Here is a 22,889-nt window from a genome sequence, read left to right on the forward strand (position 1 = left end):
ATTGCTTCTCGCTACGCTTGAGAAATTGAGCCTTTGACTTCCTTGAACAAAATCCCTAGGTTGTCATCATCGGAATTTGGTGAATTTGAGTCGAGAACTTGGACGGCACCGTCGCAGCTCCTTCCGAATCAACCAAATCGGCGTAAGACCGGAGAATTTTGGGTCCGAGCAATGCGATCTCAAGCTCTGTTACGCGATTTTAACAATCCAATCAACCTAGACCACATTCAGATCTGCTTTGCATTGTACTCTGGTGATTTGGTAGGTTGATCATGTCTTTTTCTTTTTCGAAAACATACGTACAACAACGAGTACAAAAATAGATATACCGAGAGAATATAGCTGCCTCCATCAACAACCAAGGAACAAGAAAAACACCATTACCCAATGGCTTTATGAGCTGCACTATTACCTGCCTGTAAAGACGGGATCAAAGATTTCGGTGAAAAAAACACAACCAAGAAAATGCCCCATTCTTCTCTATTCCCAAATCTGAAACCACGAAAGACACTTATCGGCTCGTGACATACCTGAAGAAACCACGGCTGGCCCTCCCAGAGTTAACCGAAACACTGCGGCCGCTAGTACATGCAGTTGAAGCGTCAAATTACCACCTGACTCCTGAACTATCCACCAGATTAAAAAAAAAGACCAGCAGACTTAACCCTCCGCACGTTTCCTGGTGGAACCGAAGACAGCGCCATGGAGAACTTATTCTGACGCGAGAACATGCGTTTGCCTTGAGTGCTAGTTGAACTCAGCCCATTTATTTGGATCTAAAATTTGGAAACTAAATACTCACTCCATCCCATATTAAGTGACTCAAATTTGTCTATGTACGTACTAAAATATGTCTAGATACATGTCATATTTCAGCACTTAATATGAGATGGAGGGAGTAGTATGGAACAATTGAATACCAAAATGTTGCCTGCTAACCAAGCAACCGTCTCAAGATGAAACGACAAGCAATCCCATAGCCTGACTATTTAGCCACCAAATCATACGAGAATGACTTCTTGAATGCAATATAAAGAGGTGGAGTCACCAGTCTGTTGATGATAAATGTTTGGTTTACAGGCACATGTGTAGCTCGAGCAGTCTTTCAACTCACGGAACAGAAATTTAGGGCATCACACGCACGAAAGGAAGAAAAGTGGCAAAACTACAAGAAAAATTCAGCAATCGTTGATCACCAAGTTGAGAAACTAAAATCCCATGAAATAAAATCCAACCTCTGCATTCTTACAGCACACGCTCGGAGACACTACATCACAGATATAAACAGGGCGGATGTATAAAAAACAAGGCACTAAAGTGACACAAAGCAAGTATATTTGATTACTTATGTAAACCATGCATTCCAGGCACACCATTACCACATACACCATCATATCACAACCTCCAGGAGACCAGGACACATTCCTGACTGCACAGCAAAATTAAATTATGAAGGAATTCATCGCACTAAGCTTGGCCAGATTATGGACACCCAGTGTCCTCCAAATTGCTAGGCTGCAAGGACTATTATCACTATGAGCAGGACCACTCCGAATATAACCATCAACAGACATATCTGCAACAGGGGAGCAGAGGGGTCACAGGCTGAGGAGAATGGAGATAGGGGATATGTTAAACAAGTGTGGATTCTAACTATACCAGAGACGAGTTCGACTTCTGAGTTTTAGCAGCTTTTGAAAGCTGGCCTTTTGCTTGCGCGGTCGCAGCAACAGAATTGTCAATATGGGAGTCAATGTCGTCTGCAGTACAGAAGGTAAATATAACAAGATATCAGTGGGAAAATAAACAGTATCATACTTGAACATATTAAGGTGTGTATTATCATCTGTCGGCCCAAAAGGTATCACCTACCAATCATTGCTCCTTGATCATGGACTAGCACAGCAAGATCTTTGAAGATCTCATTTACTTCAGTGATTTGGTGCTGAATCTCTTGTATTCCCTGGTCCCTTTCCTCAATGATGGCCTCATTGAACACAATCTCATTATCCAAAAATACCAACTCTTGCCTACAGTACAATAAAAAGGTTCAAGGTTGCTCACATTAGCGCCCTGCTCAAGATATTAAGAAAGGTACAAACACAAGACTCCAATTTTTTACAAGCAAATACAGCGTATTGTCACCCAAGCAACTGCATAAAGTCATACATGCACACAGAGCTCTCAAATTTACAACCTGGATACAGAACCAACATGTGTACACAAAATTAATAATTCAACGAAATGTATCATATATTATCAACTCACCTTCTTGATTCTAGAAGCTGTGTGCGCTGCTCAGCCAACTTATCAGCACCGTTATTCATGTCGGTTGAATTATAGCTGCAAAGACCAAAGAATGATAAATCCTAGGTCAGATCTATCCCCTAGGGTGGCAACATAGTAAAAGAACTTTGGTAACCGTTTAGTGAAAGAAATCAACATTCAACAACAAATAGATATACAACTGTTGCTAAGAAAAACAAAAGCGAAACAAGTTCAGCATTGGGTACCACGCTCGTGCAGAAGCAACCATAGCTATATTCTTAGCATTATGGAGATATCTAACGAAGACAAATGAGAGTAACAGAAGCAGTGGGATAAAATTAATAATACGAGAATGCACTACTTTGTTGTTTTATTGAAGAACCAACCAGACCAAGAATAGCCACTAGACGGTCGTTTTATAATGCAAAATCAAGGAGCTGATATGCAAAGACAAAACAGTGCAAAGTAATCTCGTACTAAAGTACATCAACAAACAATAGAGAAACTTAGCCCGATAAGATCAGTACAAAGTTGCATCCATAAAATGCACCAGAACAGCATATGCACATATTATTTCAGTTCATGCAGGGTTGGACTAGTCTTTTACTGTTGCTTTTTCAATGATATTCATAGTGCCCCCAAAACATACCATGGATATGTGGGAGCTCAAGAGAACCAAAACAGATGCAGTTAACGAAGAAAAGAGTATACATAAGTCAAGAGCTATAGGAACGTCATGTTTCGTCTGAAAGCAGAAAAAGAAAGAAAAAGGATATTACATATAGTAAAAAGGTAGAACATTCAAGTAGAATATTACCTCTGTGGCAGACCCGCTTGAGTAATAAACGGTGCATATGCAGCTTCTCTTTCAGCTGATAATCGTTGAGCTTTCTGAAATTCTTTTAGGACTGCTTGGAAATCTTTTGCTAGCTTTGCATCAGCAATCTTTTTGGTAGCCTGTAGTTTAACACATTGTCTAGAAATAAACTACCAGCACATAAAAAATAGAAACATCAAAAAAAAAAATAGCAACAGAGGAATGAAGATGGACAACAGGAATCAAGTAAAACACTACATATGATCAATTTATGTGCCACGGTTCATCATAACTCATGGTTCGACGAGTTGCACTTAAATTGCTTGTCATGAAGGATATGTCGCCATGCTAGAAAATATTTTGACTGAACATCTTGAGTAAGAATGAAAGAAAATGGCTTTTGGTACCTACTCAAGGAGCTCATTTATTTTTATTATGTACAAGACTGATGAAACTAACATTTATACAAAAATAAACACCATTTTGTATTTGAGCTTTGCAATCAGAAATTCAGAATATTTGAACTGGAAAGGTTAATTCCCATAACTAAACTCCACAAGCAGTTCAGCGCAATTACTTTCTTCTGTACTTAGAAATAACCAAACAAATGACCATGTTGCGGATTCCTTTTTTTTTAAGGAATTGCAGATTCCATTCATGGGACAACATTATCGCAAATCAAACCAAGACCTACAAAATTATTTCAGATAGTTTGTTACTGAACTGCAGGCACCATCCAAGCTACAGTATACAATTATCAAATCAAAAGATGCAAATACAACATGGTTTCCATCCCATTATATGTTGGCAGAAAAGGACATAGATGTGCTTGTAGCCATACAAGAGAAAACCAAACAGCTATAGTTAAAAGGGTAACTTAATATAAAAAGGTGCAAGTACATCAAAGGGATAGGCACATACACTAACTTCAACCCGGTGATCCGCCTCGCTGGCTTGTCTAAGCTTATCTGACGTATCCTTCACCAATTGTGTTATGTGTGCGCGTGTCTTGTGTCTGTGAGCATCAGCAACAGATAGTTAGTGAAACCATCAAATCAATTTGAACCATTAAGTGAACTATTCAAGTCCGCTAAAAAAAAGGCCATATAAATGTTGTTAGATTGCAAGATATAACACGGCATGAACAAGTTACGAAATACCTAAACCCCATAAAATCTAGAAGAAGGCGCTACAACATTTGATTTGTGCTCATGGATCTATTCAGGAAGCGCATATGGACTGATTCGCCCAAGCCCATGCGCAAAATGAATAACAGGTAAAGATGAATTGAGGCGCGATAAATCAAAGGGTCGGCAATTTGGAACCCTGCCAACACTACGGCGGGAAATGGGGAAAACTAAGACCTAGACAAGACGACCCCCGAAGATGAAACATCGATTCATCGCGCGTACAGACCAAAAGAGCAGAACCTATATGGGGATCAGAATCGAGGCACAGAATTCTCCCCCAATCCGGCAGACGCATCGAAGTCGTAACATAACCCGACCAGGAATCGCAAATTTCCTCCCCTCCAATCGAACCAAAACCGACGCGGCACAGACCGGGAGACAGAGGGAGGGAGGGAAGGGGGTAGGTAGGATAGAACGGGAGACGCACATCCTGTCTCGGAGGTCGGGCGTGTCCTTGGGCGTGCCGAGCGTGTTGACGAGGCGCTGGAAGGTGGCCACCGCGGTGTTGATCTGGAACACCCCCGACGCGACGGCCTGCGACGCCCCGGCGCCGGCCCCCGCCGCCGAACGGCCGTTCCTCCGCGGCGCCCCGCGGGGCCCGTTCCCGGCCTCCAGGTCCTGGAAGCTCATCCTGCCCCCGGGTCCGATCGATCGGCGCCTCGCTCCCGGGGCTAAGACGGGATTCCGGGGAGGATTTGTTGGGGGGAAGAGATCGCGCGGCCGCGGATGAAAAGGGGAATTGGGATTTGGGGCGGGCCGCGTCGCCTCCCTGTTCTCTGGGTGTCGTGGCTTTGGGTTTCGTCTCGTGGAGTTCCTTTTCGATTTGGAGATTCCGGGACTCGGCTCGTGGGGCAGGAGTTATCACGGTGATTAATAATTGTGCTGTGCTGGTGTTGGGCTCGGGGCCAGGTCCTGGCGGAGAGCTGGTTTTGTTGGGGCTCGTCTTTGGAGTGAGCTGCGCGGCCGGCGTGAACCACACACGGTCCCGCATGCCGGCTTGGGGAGGGGAGCGGGTGAGGACATAGACGGGTACGTCCCGGTGAATTAATTAGCGTGATAAAAGTGTTTACGTTTCGCAAAGCTCGGCGAAAATGTGTTTACGTTTGACCGGTCAAAAATGTTGACACGGAGGATTAAATAAATAGCATGTAGCCCATGGAAACAGGAGATAAACGATACCAGTACTAGCACATATTCAAGGACTTGACCTCTTCGGTTGACTGATTCTCGCCGTTCGTTTTGCCGGAGGGAATTAGAGATAGAGAATAGAAAATGAAGGCTTCGTGATGTTAAATCATTTGTTCGGACAGAGGGAACGGCATTTTAAGATATGAGAGTTTAGGATGTAACTCCCACAGCTTAATAACATAGGGAGGGGAGGGAATTGTTTCTCTCAACCGTTCATCATGACTTATGTCATGCTCTCTAATCTAATTCCTGTGAATTTCCACCAACGAAACCCAAGAATAGATATAGATTTTTCTCGTTAATTCCCAAGTATATTTCCCATCTCATACCAGACAAGGGATTGAGCTGAAAAATCAAATTCCGTCGTCTAATATCCTCAAAACCCATTCCTTTAAACTCCCATTCTTCCTCCTAATATTGACAAACATGTTGTCAAGGTAATAAATATGAGACAAATAGTACTAGTAATGTGCTATCTCTATTCCTAATATGAGATGCTCTAACTTTGTTAGTTTAACTGAGTTTATAAACAAATATACTAATATCTATAATATAAAACAAGTATATTATTACGATACATATCATGGCAAATTAGTGAACTAATTTATGGTTGTAGATGTTGGTAAAATTTTCCATGAACTTGGTCAAGCTTTAAGAAATCTAACTTAGAACAAAGCTCAAACATCTTACATTCAGGAATGGGGTGAATATTTAAGGATTTACATGATATCTTATGTATTGACCATTTCGAATTTGGCCAGACAGATCCAATATGACCTAACTTTATTAGCTTCACGACGAAGCCGGCTGAACCTAACCGATCCGAGGAAAACACCAAGAAATGAAGATCATCGGCTAAGCACGAAGATAGAACTGAATCCATTATACCGGAAGATCAGCGATCAAATGATCCTTTCCCTCATCTATGTCGCCGATGAGGTAAACAAAGAGTCGAGAAACCTTATTCTTATGCCGCATGATGTCGTCTTATCCACCATAACGATGTTGTCAGGTTACCAAACCCTAACTCTAGCAGATCCAACTGAACACACATAACCCATATTTGGGTCCCCACCCCTCCCACCGGTTGAGCGTCAAACAGATCAGTGACGTTTTTTTGTGAGGAATATGGCTTAGAGCTTTTAGTGCTAGTCCCCGGTTCAACTGCCTCCTTGGTTCATATAGGAGGACTATGTTGATTGTTTGTCACTCTAAGATTGAATCTCATGCAAAAAAAAATTAAAAAAATCTTACGGATCATGTTTCATAAGAAACTTTATATTGGTAGTCGAATCCTCTGAAGCTTTAATTCCTTTTTATTGCTTACCCAGTAACATTTTTTCTTTCGGATGCAATAGACATGACATTTGAATCTTGTAAATCAAGGAGGCTATTAATTTGCTCACGGTTCAAGTAGATCAGCAGAGGAAGCGTCTACGATGTTTTCTAGCGCACGGCATGACCAACATATGCAGGAGGTGGGGAAACAAGGCATTTTTTTTAAGGGTGAGTTTGATAGGTCTCGTATATTACAGTACACAGTAGCAACGAATATATCCCGGGCAACAGTCTTGGATAAAAAAATTAGGTACTCGTAGCTTAACTTCCGTTTTGATCGAAGTTGGATAAGCTAGCATTGCAGCGGATACTGTGAAGGATTGGAATCGCTTGGTTCTCTCAGCAATCCATCGGTGAGATAGACGGCAGCGGCAACGTGGGGGCGAAGAAACTGAAGGTTGCCGCCGAGAAGGACAGGCGGAGGTTCAGCTGTGAACGGCACGGCGGCCGAGTATAATAAACACGAGAGCTTTCTTTAACCCACGGCAGTTTTTCTCCCGGCCTCTGCTGCTTTTCTCAGAGTTTTCGCTGATGGTGTCGCGGCACGGACCATACGTCTCCTTGGATCGCGTGGACAGATGATGGAGTGGATTATCCATGTTTCTATGTCTCCCTCTCGAGCCCTCCAGAACCTTTACCGGCGACACAGCTGCCCCAGTGCAGATGTGTCCACGTCTTCTCGCTGTGTGAATAGCCCCCTAGCTGTTGACATGATGCTCGCTTTTCCTGACCTTAATTCTAGTCGTTAATTAACTTTTCAAAGATGCTGCTGACAGACGCTTTACCAGCTATTCCCATGCGTGATGACAAATAAGGCACTAGATAATCCGCTCCTGTTTGCTGGGAAGGTCGCAGTAGAGTGCATATGCTAAGTAGGCACGGATCTAGATCAGGGTCAAAACACACGTTCGTCCGAATGACGATGTTGGCAAAGCCGATCGGATGTCTGAGGGATCGACAGCCAGGTTAGACCAACAAACGCGCACGTACGCTGCCACTCACTTGATTTAAAAGTCTCAACGGGATGTACATTTTCTTCCCCTGAACGAAGCATAAACTATCTAAGACTGGCTGAGCGTGTCCTGACTCGATCCACGCGGCGCGCGGATGCACCAGTTGTCGCCGTGGTAGCCGTAATGTCGTAGAATCTGCATTTAAGCAGTGTAATCCCTTATGCATTGTCGAAAAACCTTGTGTGCAGCTATCATACGGTTGTTGGAGACGTTTTTACTGGGAGTTTTTTAGGCACCGGATATGTGTCTCGTCGTCAATTCAGACAAGGTGAAATGATATTTCTCAGGAAAAAAAAGAAATAACACATACTACATAGTTTTGTGTGTGTTTAGTACTTCTATTGTCAAATATATGATGTTCTAGTTCTGTCTTAATTTAAGCGATTTTTTTTAAAGTTTGGCCAAGGTTATACTCCCTCCATGTCATAAAGGGCTTTGAACTAGCTCAGTTCAAAACCGCGGCAATTTTTATGAAACGGAAGGAGTAACATGTACTAACTTAGTTTCATAATTCTTATCGAAATAGTACATGTATATATACGCTTTTTAGGAATAGATACATCCATATTTGAACAAATTTGAGACAAGAATTATGAAACGAAGGGAGTACATTTTTCTATAAATTTGGTTAAATTTTAGGAAGTCTGACTTATGGCAAATCTAAAACATCTTTTATATAGAAAAAGGTAGAACATATGGAGTACATAGGGTTTTTCCCAAGCCATGAACTTTGTTTCTGAGGGATTACTTAACCTCTCTTTCCCAGGGAAAAGCTGATAACGTCCAACGTTGGATGCGTATCGGTTGATGGATCTCATCGATCCCAAACATTCATACCATTATATTTTTTGCCACCACATTTCTCGATTTGTTCGATAGCTCCCCTCTATCTCATGGTAGAACTTGAATCTATGCCATCGAGCTCCTGGGAGATGTCGGAACTGAAGGGAATGGGTTTGCCGCTCACACGATCCGGGAGACTCATACGAGCCGGATTCGTCGTCGAGGAGCTCAAATTGGCGACGACAGCTCATCGTGCATGTGGTGGTGGAAGGCCGGTGAATCTGAAAAAGAAAATTAATGTTGCAAATGGTACCCTAAATCAGGGCCTAGGACGGCCCCTCAGATTTCAGGGCTTCAATAGTACGGGGGAAGGACCTAGTATAGAGTATACCTGGGCAAACCCCGGGCCGGGCTTCATAAAAGCCAGATGGTCAAACCTGAAGCCCGAGCCCGGCCCGGCCCGAAACCTCGAAAATAGGCCATTTAAGTATTAAAATAATTATTTTTGGAATAAATAAATGATTTCTTATACCTGTTTCAAAAAAATACCCTTTTTTAGCCATTTCGGGCTTTCCTGCCGGGCTTGGGATTGGAAAGTGAGGCCCAAGCCCGGCCCGGGACGTCGGGCTTCAGGCCGGGCCGCGCCACCCATGCCCAGGTATATTATAGAATTGGGCTGGGTCCAGTCCACACGTATGAGAGCAGTGATCCAAAATGTCCATCCAAAATTTGCCCAAAGGCCGAACAAAGCCCAGCCACTCACTCTCCCGTCCTGAACGGCGGAAGCTGTAGAGGTCCACGCGTCTCACTTGCTTCGTATGCAACGACGACGAAAGCGAAGGGCGACAAGAGTCCACCCAAGCACAACCGGGCAAACTTACAAACCTCGGGACAGTCGGCCGCTTAGCCACACACAGCCATTGACCGGCGACTCGCACGAAGAAGCGCGCGCAGGTGAGTCTCCCCCAAACCATCGGACAATCAAGCCCTCTGCGGTCGCCCGCCGCGCGAGCAGCATCCGCAGCAGCAGCGATGGAGGCGGAGGGCGTGCGGCACCGGACGGTGGAGGTGGCACGCGGGGTGCGGCTGCACGTGGCGGAGTCGGGGCCCGAGGACGGCCCCGCGGTGTTGCTCCTGCACGGCTTCCCGGACCTCTGGTACGGCTGGCGCCACCAGATGGCCGCCCTGGCGGCCCGGGGCTTCCGCGCCGTCGCGCCCGACCTGCGCGGCTACGGCGACTCCGATGCCCCGCCCGACGCGGGCTCCTACACCACCTTCCACGTCGTCGGCGACCTCGTCGCCCTCATCGCCGACCTGGCCCAGCCCCAGGTATTTGCATCGAACCCATTTGCCCAATCCAATTCTTCCTCGCGCCGGACATGCTCCTTGCTAAGCAAAGCTCCTGTTGCTCGATTGACCCTCGTCCTCGCGCGGCAGGTGTTCGTGGCGGGGCACGACTGGGGCGCCATCGTGGCGTGGCAGCTCTGCCTGCTCCGGCCGGACCTCGTGCGGGCGCTCGTGAACCTCAGCGTGGTGTACCACCCGCGCCGGTCCGAGGGGAGCCCACTCGAGGCCGTCAGGGCCCTGTGCGGGGAAGACCACTACATGTGCCACTTCCAGGTGAAAAACGACCCTTTCATCCCTCCTGTCATGATCGTGGCAGACAGAATCAATGGTATTACGAGTTCTGTTCCTCTGTCCTGACGACATTTTTGGGCAGGACTTTCTTGTACTGATCGTTTCAGATAACTGACCCAATTAATGCTTGTTGGTGCAATTTCATTCTGTTAGCAGGCTGTTTTTATGGTTCTTAAATTCTCTGAAATTGGTCCTGCGGGCTGTTCTTAACGCTTAACATGGTATTGGATTTTGGGCCGTTGTGCGGTTTAAACTAGATTACACGATCCCTTGTTGGATTTGTTGCTACAAAGGATTGGATTTGGAGGTGCTAACTAGGTTAAACTAGATTTGGAGGTGCTAATTGACACTGCCAGTGATCCGGATTCCAGATAAGGATGAGTAGTGGCTAATAATTGTTGGTAATTCACCGCAAAAATATATATTTGTTGGCACATTATTTTATAGGAGCTTGACTTCTTGGTTCAGTGGCAATTGGATGCTTAGCATTGTTGTCATGAATTGAAAAATTGACACTATCAAATTACCAAGATATGGAGAGCTGTTCCTAAGGATCCTGCTGTAAAACGGTTAAAGCATTGTTTCTTGAAAGATACCTTGTCTTTCTTTGGATCTTTATTCGCTGGACAACTACACTGATGTGATGTCCTTATCTTTTCTTTATATTTACTTGTGTAAACCAACCAGTAGTGGCCCGTTAGGTCAAACCAACACTGTATGATTTGCTACCAATTGCTGAGATGTGATTGCTCATTGTCCACTTAATTTGTTTAGCAACATCCAATGTTCCATGAATTTGTGAATATGCCAATCAGCAGCTCAATACAGAATGAGTTTATAAACATTTATGTGATTATTTTTTAGTCCATAGCAAGTTAGCGACAAACAGATTTTTTACTAGTCGGGTACAAAAGCTCGGTAACTTATTAAAGTACCAATACCTCTGTGGAGCTGCAGAAGGTAATAATTTGGAGTTAGTGGAGTATTCTAGTGAGTACAGTTAGCTTTGGAGAACCATAAATACTTGTCTTGAATGTGATTCACATTCATGTTTAAAAATATCTCCAGTAGTGGGGAATGAGTTAGTGATGTTTAATTGTTCATCCTTGGTAGCTGTTTTTGCCCATATCAATATCGATTTATATTTGGCTTGTCAGAAACAGTTGGATTGCACATACGAATTACAAAATTATGCCTGCAGAAGCCTGGAGTTGCTGAAGCTGAATTTGCTCTGCCAGACATGAGGCATCTGTTTAAGAAGGTTTTGGGAATGCGCAAGGCAGCTCCACTTATTCTACCCAAAGACAAGACCTTCTTTGACTCACTTGATTCAGATGGTACTTGCCCTGCATGGCTCTCAGAAGAAGATATTTCCTACTACGCAGACAAATTTGAGAAGACAGGTTTTACAGGAGGGTTTAACTACTACAGATGCATGGACAAGTAACGTCTCTTACGGCTTCTTCTTCATTGTCTTAATTTTAAAATCTACTCCCTCTGATCCATAACAAGTGTCTCAAATTTTGTACTAACTTAGTACAAAGTTGTACTAAATCTAAGACACTTATTATGGATCGGAGGGAGTACAGCTTTACATCAGGACATTCTAGTCATTTAAAAAAAGGATGCAGATTTACACAAAACATGTTGTTTTCTAGCAACAGTAATTTGATGCATATGCTAAGTACAACTCCCTCCGATCCATAAAAAGTGTTGCCCACCTAGTACAAAATTTGTACTGACTTGGTACAAAATGGGCGACACTTATTATGGATCGAAGGGAGTACTAAATTTCAGTTGGTGCCAATGTCAATGTCAATCCAGAAGTTCATCAACGAGGGCTTTGGCTGGAGTTACATGGCCATTTATGAGGTCTCAGTCCATGCCTTTTCTGTTGATGCAGGAACTGGGAGCTCTCCGCACCATGGACTGGAGCTCCAATAAAAGTTCCAACAAAATTCATTGTTGGGGACCTGGATCTTACATATAACACACCAGGGGTGAAAGACTACATTCACAAGGGTGGCTTGAAGGCAATGGTGCCGAATCTGGAGGATTTGGTTATCATGGAGGGAGTGGGCCACTTCATCAACCAGGAGAAGCCTAACGAGGTCTCAGATCACATTTGTGAGTTCTTTAGCAAGTTCTGAACTTCTGATATAAGAGAAATCTCGTGGAGCCTAGTGCTTCGGTGGCGCTTATATAGTTGTATGTCAAGTTGCCAACTACAGTGCCACAAGAGTAATATTCTCTAAATAAAAGTGTGATCCGTTTTTGGAAGAAGAATTTGTGTGGACTGTCAGATTGTCTTCTTTTTTTTTCTCGAACAAGGTTGTCTTATTTCTTCGGAGAGATCAAAATGTAACCAGTGAGCAGTAGTGAAATAAAGAATTGCTAGCTGAAACCTGTAGGGAACACCCACTTGAAGCAGTGACGTGAAGTGCTTTGAATTTCTGAAACACCTGTAGCGCTGGGGCAGCTGTATTTTGGCAGCCGCAGTGGTGATTTTGAATGGGTTTGCTTTTTTTTTTGGAGCGGATTCGCTGCTCTGCGATTGCTGCGCCGTTTGACGTGCGCAGGGCTAGCCCTTTCTGTTTGGGCCAGGCTCCTTGTACCGTGGGTTTTGCAGCCCACAGCCCACTGCTCCCCTCTCGCACAACCGGTTCGACGTCTTGGACCTGCCTGGCTGCCACCGTCGCCTTTCAAAAGGAAGAGAAGTGGAGAAATAGCTGAGTTCCTTCCCCCAGCTCCACAAGACCACCAGCCTTCCACCACAAGCCAAGTGTGTCCCACGAGAGATTCGCAGCCATGTCCGACGAGCTCAAGAGCCGGTACGCGGCCGCCGTTGCCGCCGCCGCCGCCTCCTCCGACCTGGCTCCCTACGCGACGATGAGGGCCTCGGCCGACGCCGACCGCAGGCCGAACGCCGTCTCCGCCACCGCCGCCCTGGGCTCCCCGCCGCCGGCCTCCGCCGGTGCCGCGGCCGCGTCGCCTACCGCGCCCAAGATCCAGCTCAAGAGCGCCGACATGAAGGAGGAGATGCAGAAAGAGGCATTCGACATCGCCCGCGTCGTAATCCCCCTTTTCCCTTCTCTGTATTCTCGATTTGGCTGTCTCGCGTGGCTGACGGGGCTCTTCGCTGGAGTTTTGTGTGCGGGGATTTATTTCTTCTTTTCGGCAGGCGTTCGAGAAGCACACTATGGAGAAGGACATCGCGGAGTACATCAAGAAGGAGTTCGACAAGAACCACGGCCCCACCTGGCACTGCATCGTCGGCCGCAACTTCGGTAATGCCCTCTCTTCCCCATTCTTGTTGGTAATAGCTTTGTATGGTGGGATGCGTCTGCGGTGTATGAACTTTGCGTGCTTTGGCTAGTTTCGTCATCTGCGGTTAATTTCATATGCACAAATGCATAACTTCTTTTTGACGAACATATCTCCTAGGCGTCAGTGACTGATGTATAATTTCTGAGGATGTCAGATATAGACTATAGTGATGGATTGTCAAGTTAAGTGAGCAAGTTGTCACTTCCATGCTAGTCTATCTGATAATGAGATTTGGACTTCCCAACTGACCAGGCATGCAATGTCTAGAAAAGTTTAATGCCATGGCACATGGTATACGATTTGGGCTGAAAGGTGTGCAGGACATACCATATAACTTACTCCCCTTGATAAACTTTCACGATTACCATTACAACAAATGAAAGTTTAGGGATCTCTAATGCAATTAGCTCATCCATCAAATGCGTGACGTGTACAGGCAACCGCTGGTCTTAATTTATTATGCTTCTTGATTGCAAATACGTGGGTCTTTTTTGCCCTTACTAAATGCATCCATTAACTATACATTTTTCAACTCCATTATCTACAAGACGGGCTATCTTAGTCAAGGTAAACGTACCCTTCCACCAAATTCCTCAGTGCTTGCTAAAAGCTTTCCACATTTTCACGCCGGAATATTTGACAGTATAAAGTCACATCAGTATTACATAGAAAATCAGTAAGACATCCCAAGTATGGTCAATATCTATGGTCTCATTTCTCTCTATCGCTATACACTTGCAGCATTGTGATACCTAAGCTTGTTTATTTATCTTTCACTCTAGCTTTCGCTGTTTCAAGACATTCTTAGTCATCATCTGAGTTCATGCCTGATACTGCAAATCATTGATCAGATATATTCACATGCTCAATTGATCATTTTGCTGTCCTGTTGTACCATGGAAAGCGAATAAACTGGAGTTCTTTTTCTTTCCTTTACATTCTGTGAGGCGGTGCATGTCAGGCATATATCACTTTGGTTCTGTTTTAGGCATTGTCCAAACTTCAATGATAGTCATCAAGCTTGTCATGATAGAATCCTCACAGTTTGAATTTGAAAGGTTATTTTTACAATATCTTAAACTTTCCTTCTCAAACAAACGGAGTGGGAACCAGCTGTTTGCATTAGGCTTCTTTGACAGAGGTATACTGGTGTTTGTTTTCTCTCCACACCTAATACTGGGTCCATTTTATGATAGCTGGGTCCGCATATCAGTGTGAAAAAAAGTTTCGCAAGATGCGGCAGTGGCGACTATTTTCTTGAGTAACCTTATGCGAGTTGGGCAAGAAAAATATGGCAAAGTGTAGTTAGGCTTTGAACCAACGTGCGCCTTGAAAACTTACCCGTTTAAATATGGCTATTTTTCATAAGTCATCATCTAATACTCCGTACTCTTTTAAATCGGATCTTATCTGCTCCTGTACTTATGATGCCCTTTTTGGCACAGTATCTGCTGCCATCATGCATTCATGCATATCACATGACTCTCAAATATTCTTATGATTTCAGAGCATGTTGTACTGACTCACTGTGTCTCGGAAACTAAATTCTAAACTGAGAGAACGAGCTTTTCTCAAATTTGAGGGCTTTCTGGTCGACTGTACAGGCACGAGAGAAAGCTTACCTTCAATTGCTTTTCAAGTTTTCATTGTCTTGTAGAAAGTATTTGGAATTCTGATTGTCAGGTTTGATTGATGGTTTTTAGGAGCTTTAGCGTCCACAGGGCATGATTGGTGGTGTAATTGCTCTATATTCCTTGCTGCCATTTATCGGTGTTTATCTGCTGCTTTCCTTACTACATTTAGTCATTTACATAACATATCAATAACCAGGAAAGGTTATTCCTCGTTGACTATACCTGCTGTCATCGATGTGGCTTATATGTTTTTCGCACTCCTAAGGTTTAGCTTTTGTGCCGTCTACTTGTCTTCTTGCTCTTGTATTGAATGCTAAGGATCTGTTTAGAGGGGTGTCATCTTCTCAAAGCAGTCTGGAAGCTGCAACACGTGCCTGGACCTATTGGAGTTTTTCTTTTATAATTTTGGGTTTGTTTAAACACACAAGGGCTTTAGTTTCTACCCCCTCATTTCGGCATAGGGGGCCGCAACGCATCCCTAGGTTGAATATTTAACTAATGTAACATGGTTCTTATCTCACAAAAATTATACCATTAGAAAATAGAACATTTGAAGTTTCTAATCATATGGTTGCTGTGGTTGTATATGATCGTGGGAGATGGAAGCCAGTTTTGACTCGTAAGTATGTTTAAAACAACCAACTGCTAAAACGGCGAAAGATTATAATTCGCTTGCCATGTTCGTTCCCAGTGTTATGAGTTGCAGTTAAGACTTAAGGGGTTGGTGGCGTATTTAGGTATTGAATGAAGTGCACTGGAGGTTCGAAACTATTTTGGAAGTAACACTTAGGTCCTGATGATTATTGTCCCCTGATACCCCAGCTACTAGTTTGCCTGAGATATATCCTTTTGACAGCTTCAAATCCTGAAAACTTTGCATGATCTGAAACAATTAAGCTATCACTAGTTATATTCTACATGAGATAGGAACGCAAACGACGTTGCTAAGTATTTCTCATCTCTGTTGCAGGTTCATACGTGACGCACGAGACAAACTACTTTGTGTATTTCTACATCGATTCTAAAGCCGTCTTGCTATTCAAATCTGGGTGATTGGTGCAGCTGATGCCGCCACTCTTCTTCTGCTTGTCTGCAACTGCGCTGGAAATCGAACATTTCTTGGAGCCTCCATGTTGGTGTGAGATTAGATCGTGTCTCTATTCTGCTAGATGTTGCTGGCGTTGTCTCATTGTAATATTGCCAGAAAAAAAATTGGACCAAAGATCATCACCAACAATGTAAAAACTCTGATCTGCTGACTAGTTGGTACCGTTACGAAAGAAGGTGAGACGGCCACTTCAGTTGACGAAATTAAAAGATTGCGCTTTGCTCGTATGTTATTCGCGTGTTCATACTCCAAAACATGCACTATCTAGGCCGTATGAAAGGAACCGTTTTACTTCGACTCTAAACTGATACAGTTGGCAGTGCACGCTGGGATATGATTGTTCTACTTTGTTCCGGTACATGATAGTACTGTATTGTCGATCTGGCCTCCTAGCTGTCATTCGACTTTCTTATCAGTCTATCTCCTCGTAAATTGAGTCCACCCACAACATTTCCGGTTTTTGCCACTTTTCCTTTCAGGTCAGCTCTCTCTCTATCTATTTACCGGATAAAGATCAGCCCAATAGTGCAGTGCGAAACCCTCTCCCACGATTCCACGAAGGACCAATCGATTTAGCAGAGAGTTAGCAGCAAATCCCAACCTTTTTCTTGCTTGACGCGGTGCTTCCTGGTCGCGGTGTCGTGAGTGAGGGCATGTATATCAGCAGTTGCAGGACGGTGACGTCCGATCGCTGGAGCCGTTTTGATTTTTTGATTCCATGGTTCATTGCTGCCCGCTTGCGTGGGTAGAAAAGGTTCGCGGACAGCCACGACGCCGTGCGACCTAACCTGCGTACGTAGCTCTGACACGCGACGTGTCACGTGTTCGCAGGCCCGCTGTGATGGCCGAATACGATGGACCAACTTGCCACGGCCCCCTGATACGGTCAAGCGACCGACCAGCAACAAGGGTTGGAGAACCGGATGTCCAGAAAACAGCGTGCACATCTTCTCGTGCTTGCACTAATTGGCACGCCTGCGCGCCTGCTCGCTCGCATGCGTCGGTGCCCTTGTTAAAGGCTTTGAGCTACGTTTTACGGGGATAAAACGAAACGATGATTCAGAGCGGAGATGGTATCAACGCAAATGCGTTCGCAAACAAGTTCCATACATACAAGGGTTTCCTTCCGGTGCAAGATATTTGTCGACCTAGCCTCCTACGACTAACGCAAGGTATAGCTTGCTAGGGTAGCTAGCCATCATGTGAGCACAAGCTGTCGATCGATTTTCTTAAGTGCTCTAGCAATCTATCTTCCCGTTAATTGAGTATAGCCCTCCGCGCGTATAGACGCATCAAGCCACCCCACGTCCACTTATTTCATTTTGTGATATCGAAACTTGCAAAGTTACTAATTTCTGGTCAAGTTTCTGTGGTGAACTGGTGATACGCGCGAACGTACTGCACGAAATATCCTTGCCACGCAGGCACATGATGACGTCCGATCGATCGACTCGACTTCCATTCCATGCGATGCATGCCGCTCCGCACGGCAACCGCGCACCAAATTAACACGAATCAATTAAATTAATCGGGGCCAAGAATCTCGTGGCGTCGCGCGGCACGTTTCGATGCAAACGAATCAAAAGCAGCTAGCAGCGGCTGAGCGGCGCGCCGCAGGACCTCACTGACGGCAGATGGCTCACCGTGTCGCTGGAGCGGAGATGATAGGGATCACGGGTGACTTTGCCTCTGCATCTGAGCTTAATTTGTTTGGGGAATAAACCGAATAAGACAGGGGTAGAAGCTACTAGCAGGGAGATGCATATTTAGGGAAAGGAAAGCTGCGAATTCATCCATTATTACGAGTGATAGATCATTAAGCGGAATACAAGCAAAAGGTAGTACAAGCCCTGCTCCACACGGAGTAAAACATCTGGAAACACGAACGATAGTAGTAGAACAGGGCATCCAGCCCGCACACACACACAAGCCGAGAACAGGCAGTAATAAGCCAAGCCACCGCCGCCCTTTTCTTCCATCGATCTCTCCGGCGTAAGATGAAGCTATCATTGAATTAGCCGCCGCGGCCGGCAACTGTCGAGACGAGAGAGCGCGCGCGGGAACGTCGGTAGCGGCAGACCACAACAAACCTCCTTCCATCGTCCCATCTGATCTCCCGGATACTCATGGCGCGCGCTGGACGAGAGTAGAGGTCGAGGTCCGCATGGGGGGCCCTCTCAAGCCCGGGCGTAGGTGCGGCCGAGGTGGGCGGCGCGGAGGTCGGCGGGGTCGGCGGAGGCGGCGCGGTTGGCCGGGCGGTAGTGGCCCGTCACGGGGTCGGGGACCCACGAGGCGTCGGCGCCGGCGGCATCCTTGCCCTCGCCCGCCGCCTTCCCGTCCGCCGCCGCCGCGCGCCTCATCGCCCCGGACGCCGCCGCCGCCGCGTAGCTTCTGGTGGACGGGGCCAGCAGCTGGGCCAGCGCGCGGGCAGCAGCCGAGGAACCGGAGAGAGCGAGAGCCATCGGATTGATCTGTGTGTTTTGATCGGATGGCTGGTGGCGCTCCGGCTCTCTGCTGCTGCTCCAACGTGGGTTGCTGGTGTGAGGGGACGAGAGAGGCGAGAGGGCGCCGCCGCATATAAAGAAGCGGGAGGGGCAAGGATGGTAAATTAAACGGGCAGGGCAGGGCAGGCGCGGCGAACCGGCACGTGCCGACGCAGGAAATGGCGCCGCGGGTTCGTCGCTTCCTTCCTCGTTCGTTGCCGACTTGTTTGATATTTTTTTTTTGTTTACTCGTGGTGGCGTCGGCGCCTTGATATTTTTGTTTACTCGTCGCGTGCTGCTGGCTGGCCCCGGTAGCGAGCGTAGGGTCGCGCGCGGCTAGCAGAGTTGATTGCCTTTTTACGTTTCGTCGTGTTTCGTTTTATGAACGACGAAGTTGCCTTTGCTCTTCTTCGTTTGGTAGGGCCCAGGGTAAATGTAAGTCGTCGTGTGTACTAGGTAGTGACAATGATGCGGAAGTGGACCGTTGATTAGCTCATCCCACCTCTAATTGCACTGTCTGGTCTCCAATAAGTTAAGTCTTGTACAGACAGACAGACGACCACCACCATACCAGAGCAATGCTTTTTTTTTTTTATGATGAGTGCCAGGAAAAATACAGTAGGGTTGGATGACGATAAACTGGACCAGCGACACACGTGATCGTTCAAACGTAAAGGCACCCGCTCTTGAATCTCGATGCACTACAACCGTGGAGGCACATGGACAAGGGACGAGCTATAGAGTCTACGCGTCGCCCCCGGAGGAACGTGGCTCGGATCACTCCCCGAGAAAGCGTTTGAGATGGGGTTCGACCTTATCATGAGCCCGACGAGGAGGCGGCGGCGTCTGGGGTAGGCGGGGTCGGCAGCGCGGCGCTGCATCTGGACAGGTCGTATCCGGTGGCTGCGGTCGCCCGTCGCTAGCTTAATCGTTCGGACCCGGACGGCCGTGGCGCGCGCCGACAGCAACGGCAGCCCCGCGGAAAAGCGAAAAGGCAGATTCGGACGCGACGATGCGGGGCCTGACGTGGTCGGCGTCTCGGTCGTCGCATTGCCAATGGCGTCGAGTGGAATTGTCAATACAGTAGGTTCATTAATAAGTAAATACTCCTGCGTTATACTCCATATTAAGACGTGTTTTTGGGTCTGCTCTTCGTGCATCAGGTCAGTTTTTTCTTTTACAGGTGCGTCCGGTCAAGTTTGGCCGTTTATTAGTAACCAAACAAAGAGGGCGCCTATTTACGGGAACGACACCATTGGAGTCATGTCAATCATACTTTGCGCGTCGACATCACCTACCTTCCATTCCTTCAATCATGGCAGGCAGAGCTGGATTTGTCAAATGAAACCCGATCGAATAGAATCATGCATCTGTCGTCATTCCGCACCAGCAGCAACACGAGCCCGACCAGCCTCGCAAGATCTCAGAATATCTTCTTGCCAGGGCAGCTAACGACAGGAAACACTGCAAATGCAACAACAGCCGTCTCATATTAACTATAGCTGATTTAGTAGAACAGGATCAGCGCTTCCTAATGGGGAAAACTCAAAAGCAGCATCTCCCAACAGAAAAACAATAATAAATGTGCTCTGGAAGAGAGAAAGAGAAATCAACAAGAATCTTCCAAGGGACCGGGTGCTACATCAAGACAAAGCGGAGCATCCTTCTGGAGAAAAAGCTTAGAAACATGATACGCTCAGCAGTCATGATCAAGCATAATTCACATGCAAAATCTCAGCGTCATCAGTAAAAGAGTTCTAATAAATACGCACGTAGCATGACAGACAAACAGGAGCCAGTCTGCCGAATAAACGGGGCTGGAATTTCAGAATACACTACTTGTATGGTCTCCCGAAAGTACAACTACAGATCATGAAGCTACTGGTGTTAACTGCAGATCGCTCCTTAATGCACAAAGTCCTCTTATTGACCTGAAAAATGTGGTGAATTCAGAAAACGCAGCTTGGTGCCGATTTCGAATTGGTCCAGTTTTTAGAAATACAGCTGAAAGATTGCATGAATGCTAACCGAGCTGTATGTTTTTCTAGCATCACAACAGTTTCACTCCAGCCTCTCTGACGGAGTCTATAACAGCCCTGACTTTGCCATGGTACTTCTGCTCTCTCTTCATGTGGATGGACACAGCAGGTATTCCCTTAAGCAGCATGCGCTCGCCGAGCAGCTTCCCAATCTTTGCGGCAGCAGCGACGTCACGGGTCGACTCCAGGTCCGGTCTAAGCAGCTTTTCCTGTGAGCTTGCAGAGCACGCAACGGTTGCTGTTGGGGTATGGATGACCTGCGCGGATACATACTTGTTCGAGAAATGCATCCTCAGAAGGTAGGGCTTGAGATAACTGACGATTCTAGCTGCCCTGTCAGGTGGAGGGATCACCATCGTTGCGGGTTTCTCTGCTCCAAGGCAATAACCAAAATATTTGTTAGTTGACGATGTGGATACATTTCAATAATCAATCAGAACCCTGTGCACATAGTGACAAAGCAAAAATGTGCAAACCAGTTCTGAATAATTAGCAGTTGATGTTCAAAACCAGGATACAAAGATTACCGCGAAATACAGTATTTAGGGAAATGCTAAACAAGGCATACAATAAATTATTGCCAGTGGTCTAGACAAGAGGGACAATACATGACATGTGATGATCTTAAAAAAGAGAAGCAAATCAATATCGATATATTTAATTAAAGCAGTTCTCTGCAAAGTAGATAACCTGATATCTTTAGTTCTATAAAGAAACCATCTGGTGACGATAATCCGTTCACTTTGGAGTCAAACCGACGGTCAGATTTTCTATTAAGAACAACTATGCTGCTGCTCATCACAACTAAAAAAATTGTTTTGCAAAATTACCCCGACCTACTGTGGATTTTGCAGATATGCCAAGCAACACCTGAATTCGACTAAGTATTTAGTTTTGTAAACTTGATGTGCGGTTTTTTAATCCATAGCAATGCACAGGTTTGTTCGAAGTTGAATCTAGAATTTGGTTTTGCAATCGCACCATTGTGTAAAGTTGTATCAAGAAACTCCCTTCACCTTTTGCTTATACATGCTAGCTAATAAGTAACAAATCCTGATACAAGAAGTTGCATCAGGAAACTCCATTGACCTTATGCTTATACAGTTGCAATCCGCCAGGGTTTGTTTCGTTTGAGCCCAAAGTTAACCATATCAGAAAGTTTGACTAGCCAAAATATCAGTAAGGTTTTGGTTGCACATGTTTTGGGTTATGTTTGACAGAAAATCCAATGGGAGTTGTAAAAAATCAAAGGGGCATCCGCATGCCGAAAAAAGTCATCATGACAAAAAAGTTGATATGCTTATTTGGGCATAAACCAAACATACCCTAAATCATGTGTCCATGAGAAAAGTTCCTAGTTGATATGTTCTGAACATAATACCACAGCAGAAACTTAATTGACATAAAGAACCTTAGCAAATACAGTTGCCAGCCTCAGCATCAGAATACTTGGGAGTTAGGACACCATCAACCCAAAAGCAGAATTTAGCATATTCAACAAGGGGAAGCTTAATCTGATTGTCTTTTACGCATAACAGAACAGTTTGACAGTGGTCAACTTCAGCAAGATGAATAGGATATTATACCATGAAATCCATATTTCATCTAAATTTCCAGAGTGGCAATACATATTGATGAAAAAAAGGAATATGGTCTGTATGCATGGTGCAATAACAGAGCGATTTGTCTCGTTTCAGAGTGCTCCAAGTGCACTGAAGCAGGAATAAGAACTGGGAAGGATCCAATAGCAGGACAGAGCATCAGGCCCTTTCTATATATTTCATGTTATACCAGTGTATCTGTGTATGCAGCGATCCAAGGGCGGAGGACCGCCCTACCTTGATTTTTGCCTCAGCTACGAATTGGGGAAGATTAAGGAGATGCAACGGGAAGCTAAAGGGCGGGATCTGTTCGTGGGGTGATGGGAGGAGAAACGGTCGGGAACGATAGAATTGAAGGGGAGATAGATACCTGCGGTGGAGGCGCTCGCACGAGGAGGAAGACGAGCGACGGAGCGAGGGGACTGGGGCGCTCGGCAGCGGGACGGGGAGGGAGGGGGTGGC

At 45.6% G+C, this 22,889-nt stretch overlaps 5 protein-coding genes across 7 annotated transcripts; 2 read left to right on the forward strand and 3 right to left on the reverse strand.

Moving 5' to 3' along the window:
• Positions 1-1,166: 1,166 nt before the first annotated feature.
• Positions 1,167-5,173, reverse strand: LOC100845480 (syntaxin-22). Its single transcript, XM_003566411.4, has 7 exons — positions 4,703-5,173; positions 4,007-4,100; positions 3,086-3,225; positions 2,269-2,343; positions 1,873-2,030; positions 1,660-1,760; positions 1,167-1,576 (listed from the first exon to the last, which is right to left on the reverse strand). The coding sequence occupies exons 1-7, from the start codon at positions 4,903-4,905 to the stop codon at positions 1,511-1,513; spliced, it is 837 nt and encodes a 278-aa protein (XP_003566459.1). The 5' UTR covers positions 4,906-5,173; the 3' UTR covers positions 1,167-1,510.
• A 4,280-nt stretch (positions 5,174-9,453) lies between these two features.
• LOC100820894 (epoxide hydrolase A) lies at positions 9,454-12,639 on the forward strand. Of its 2 annotated transcripts, none has more exons than XM_024459866.1 (4): positions 9,454-9,926; positions 10,035-10,272; positions 11,393-11,678; positions 12,139-12,639. In XM_024459866.1, exons 1-4 carry the CDS (start codon positions 9,630-9,632, stop codon positions 12,383-12,385), a joined length of 1,068 nt encoding a protein of 355 aa, XP_024315634.1. In that variant the 5' UTR covers positions 9,454-9,629; the 3' UTR covers positions 12,386-12,639. The 2 variants fall into 2 exon arrangements, with proteins under 2 accessions (XP_024315634.1, XP_003566463.1); XM_003566415.4 differs by having other exon boundaries at positions 9,460-9,926; positions 10,035-10,217; positions 11,437-11,678.
• Positions 12,640-12,837: 198 nt separating this feature from the next.
• LOC100822113 (dynein light chain 1, cytoplasmic) lies at positions 12,838-16,531 on the forward strand. Its single transcript, XM_003566418.4, has 3 exons — positions 12,838-13,307; positions 13,417-13,522; positions 16,167-16,531. The coding sequence occupies exons 1-3, from the start codon at positions 13,044-13,046 to the stop codon at positions 16,247-16,249; spliced, it is 453 nt and encodes a 150-aa protein (XP_003566466.1). The 5' UTR covers positions 12,838-13,043; the 3' UTR covers positions 16,250-16,531.
• Positions 16,532-18,069: 1,538 nt separating this feature from the next.
• On the reverse strand, positions 18,070-18,874 carry LOC100825503 (late embryogenesis abundant protein Lea5). The gene has a single exon (XM_003566427.4). It carries the CDS (start codon positions 18,764-18,766, stop codon positions 18,482-18,484), a length of 285 nt encoding a protein of 94 aa, XP_003566475.1. The 5' UTR covers positions 18,767-18,874; the 3' UTR covers positions 18,070-18,481.
• Positions 18,875-20,451: 1,577 nt separating this feature from the next.
• LOC100826749 (50S ribosomal protein L18) lies at positions 20,452-22,879 on the reverse strand. Of its 2 annotated transcripts, XM_010232409.3 has the most exons (3): positions 22,798-22,879; positions 20,816-21,196; positions 20,452-20,718 (listed from the first exon to the last, which is right to left on the reverse strand). In XM_010232409.3, the coding sequence occupies exon 2, from the start codon at positions 21,180-21,182 to the stop codon at positions 20,838-20,840; it is 345 nt and encodes a 114-aa protein (XP_010230711.2). In that variant the 5' UTR covers positions 21,183-21,196; positions 22,798-22,879; the 3' UTR covers positions 20,452-20,718; positions 20,816-20,837. The 2 variants fall into 2 exon arrangements, with proteins under 2 accessions (XP_010230711.2, XP_003566477.2); XM_003566429.4 differs by having other exon boundaries at positions 20,467-21,196; positions 22,798-22,878.
• Positions 22,880-22,889: the final 10 nt, after the last annotated feature.

Source organism: Brachypodium distachyon, chromosome 2 (genome assembly GCF_000005505.3).
Source record: "Brachypodium distachyon strain Bd21 chromosome 2, Brachypodium_distachyon_v3.0, whole genome shotgun sequence".
Classification (NCBI taxonomy): Eukaryota; Viridiplantae; Streptophyta; class Magnoliopsida; order Poales; family Poaceae; genus Brachypodium; species Brachypodium distachyon.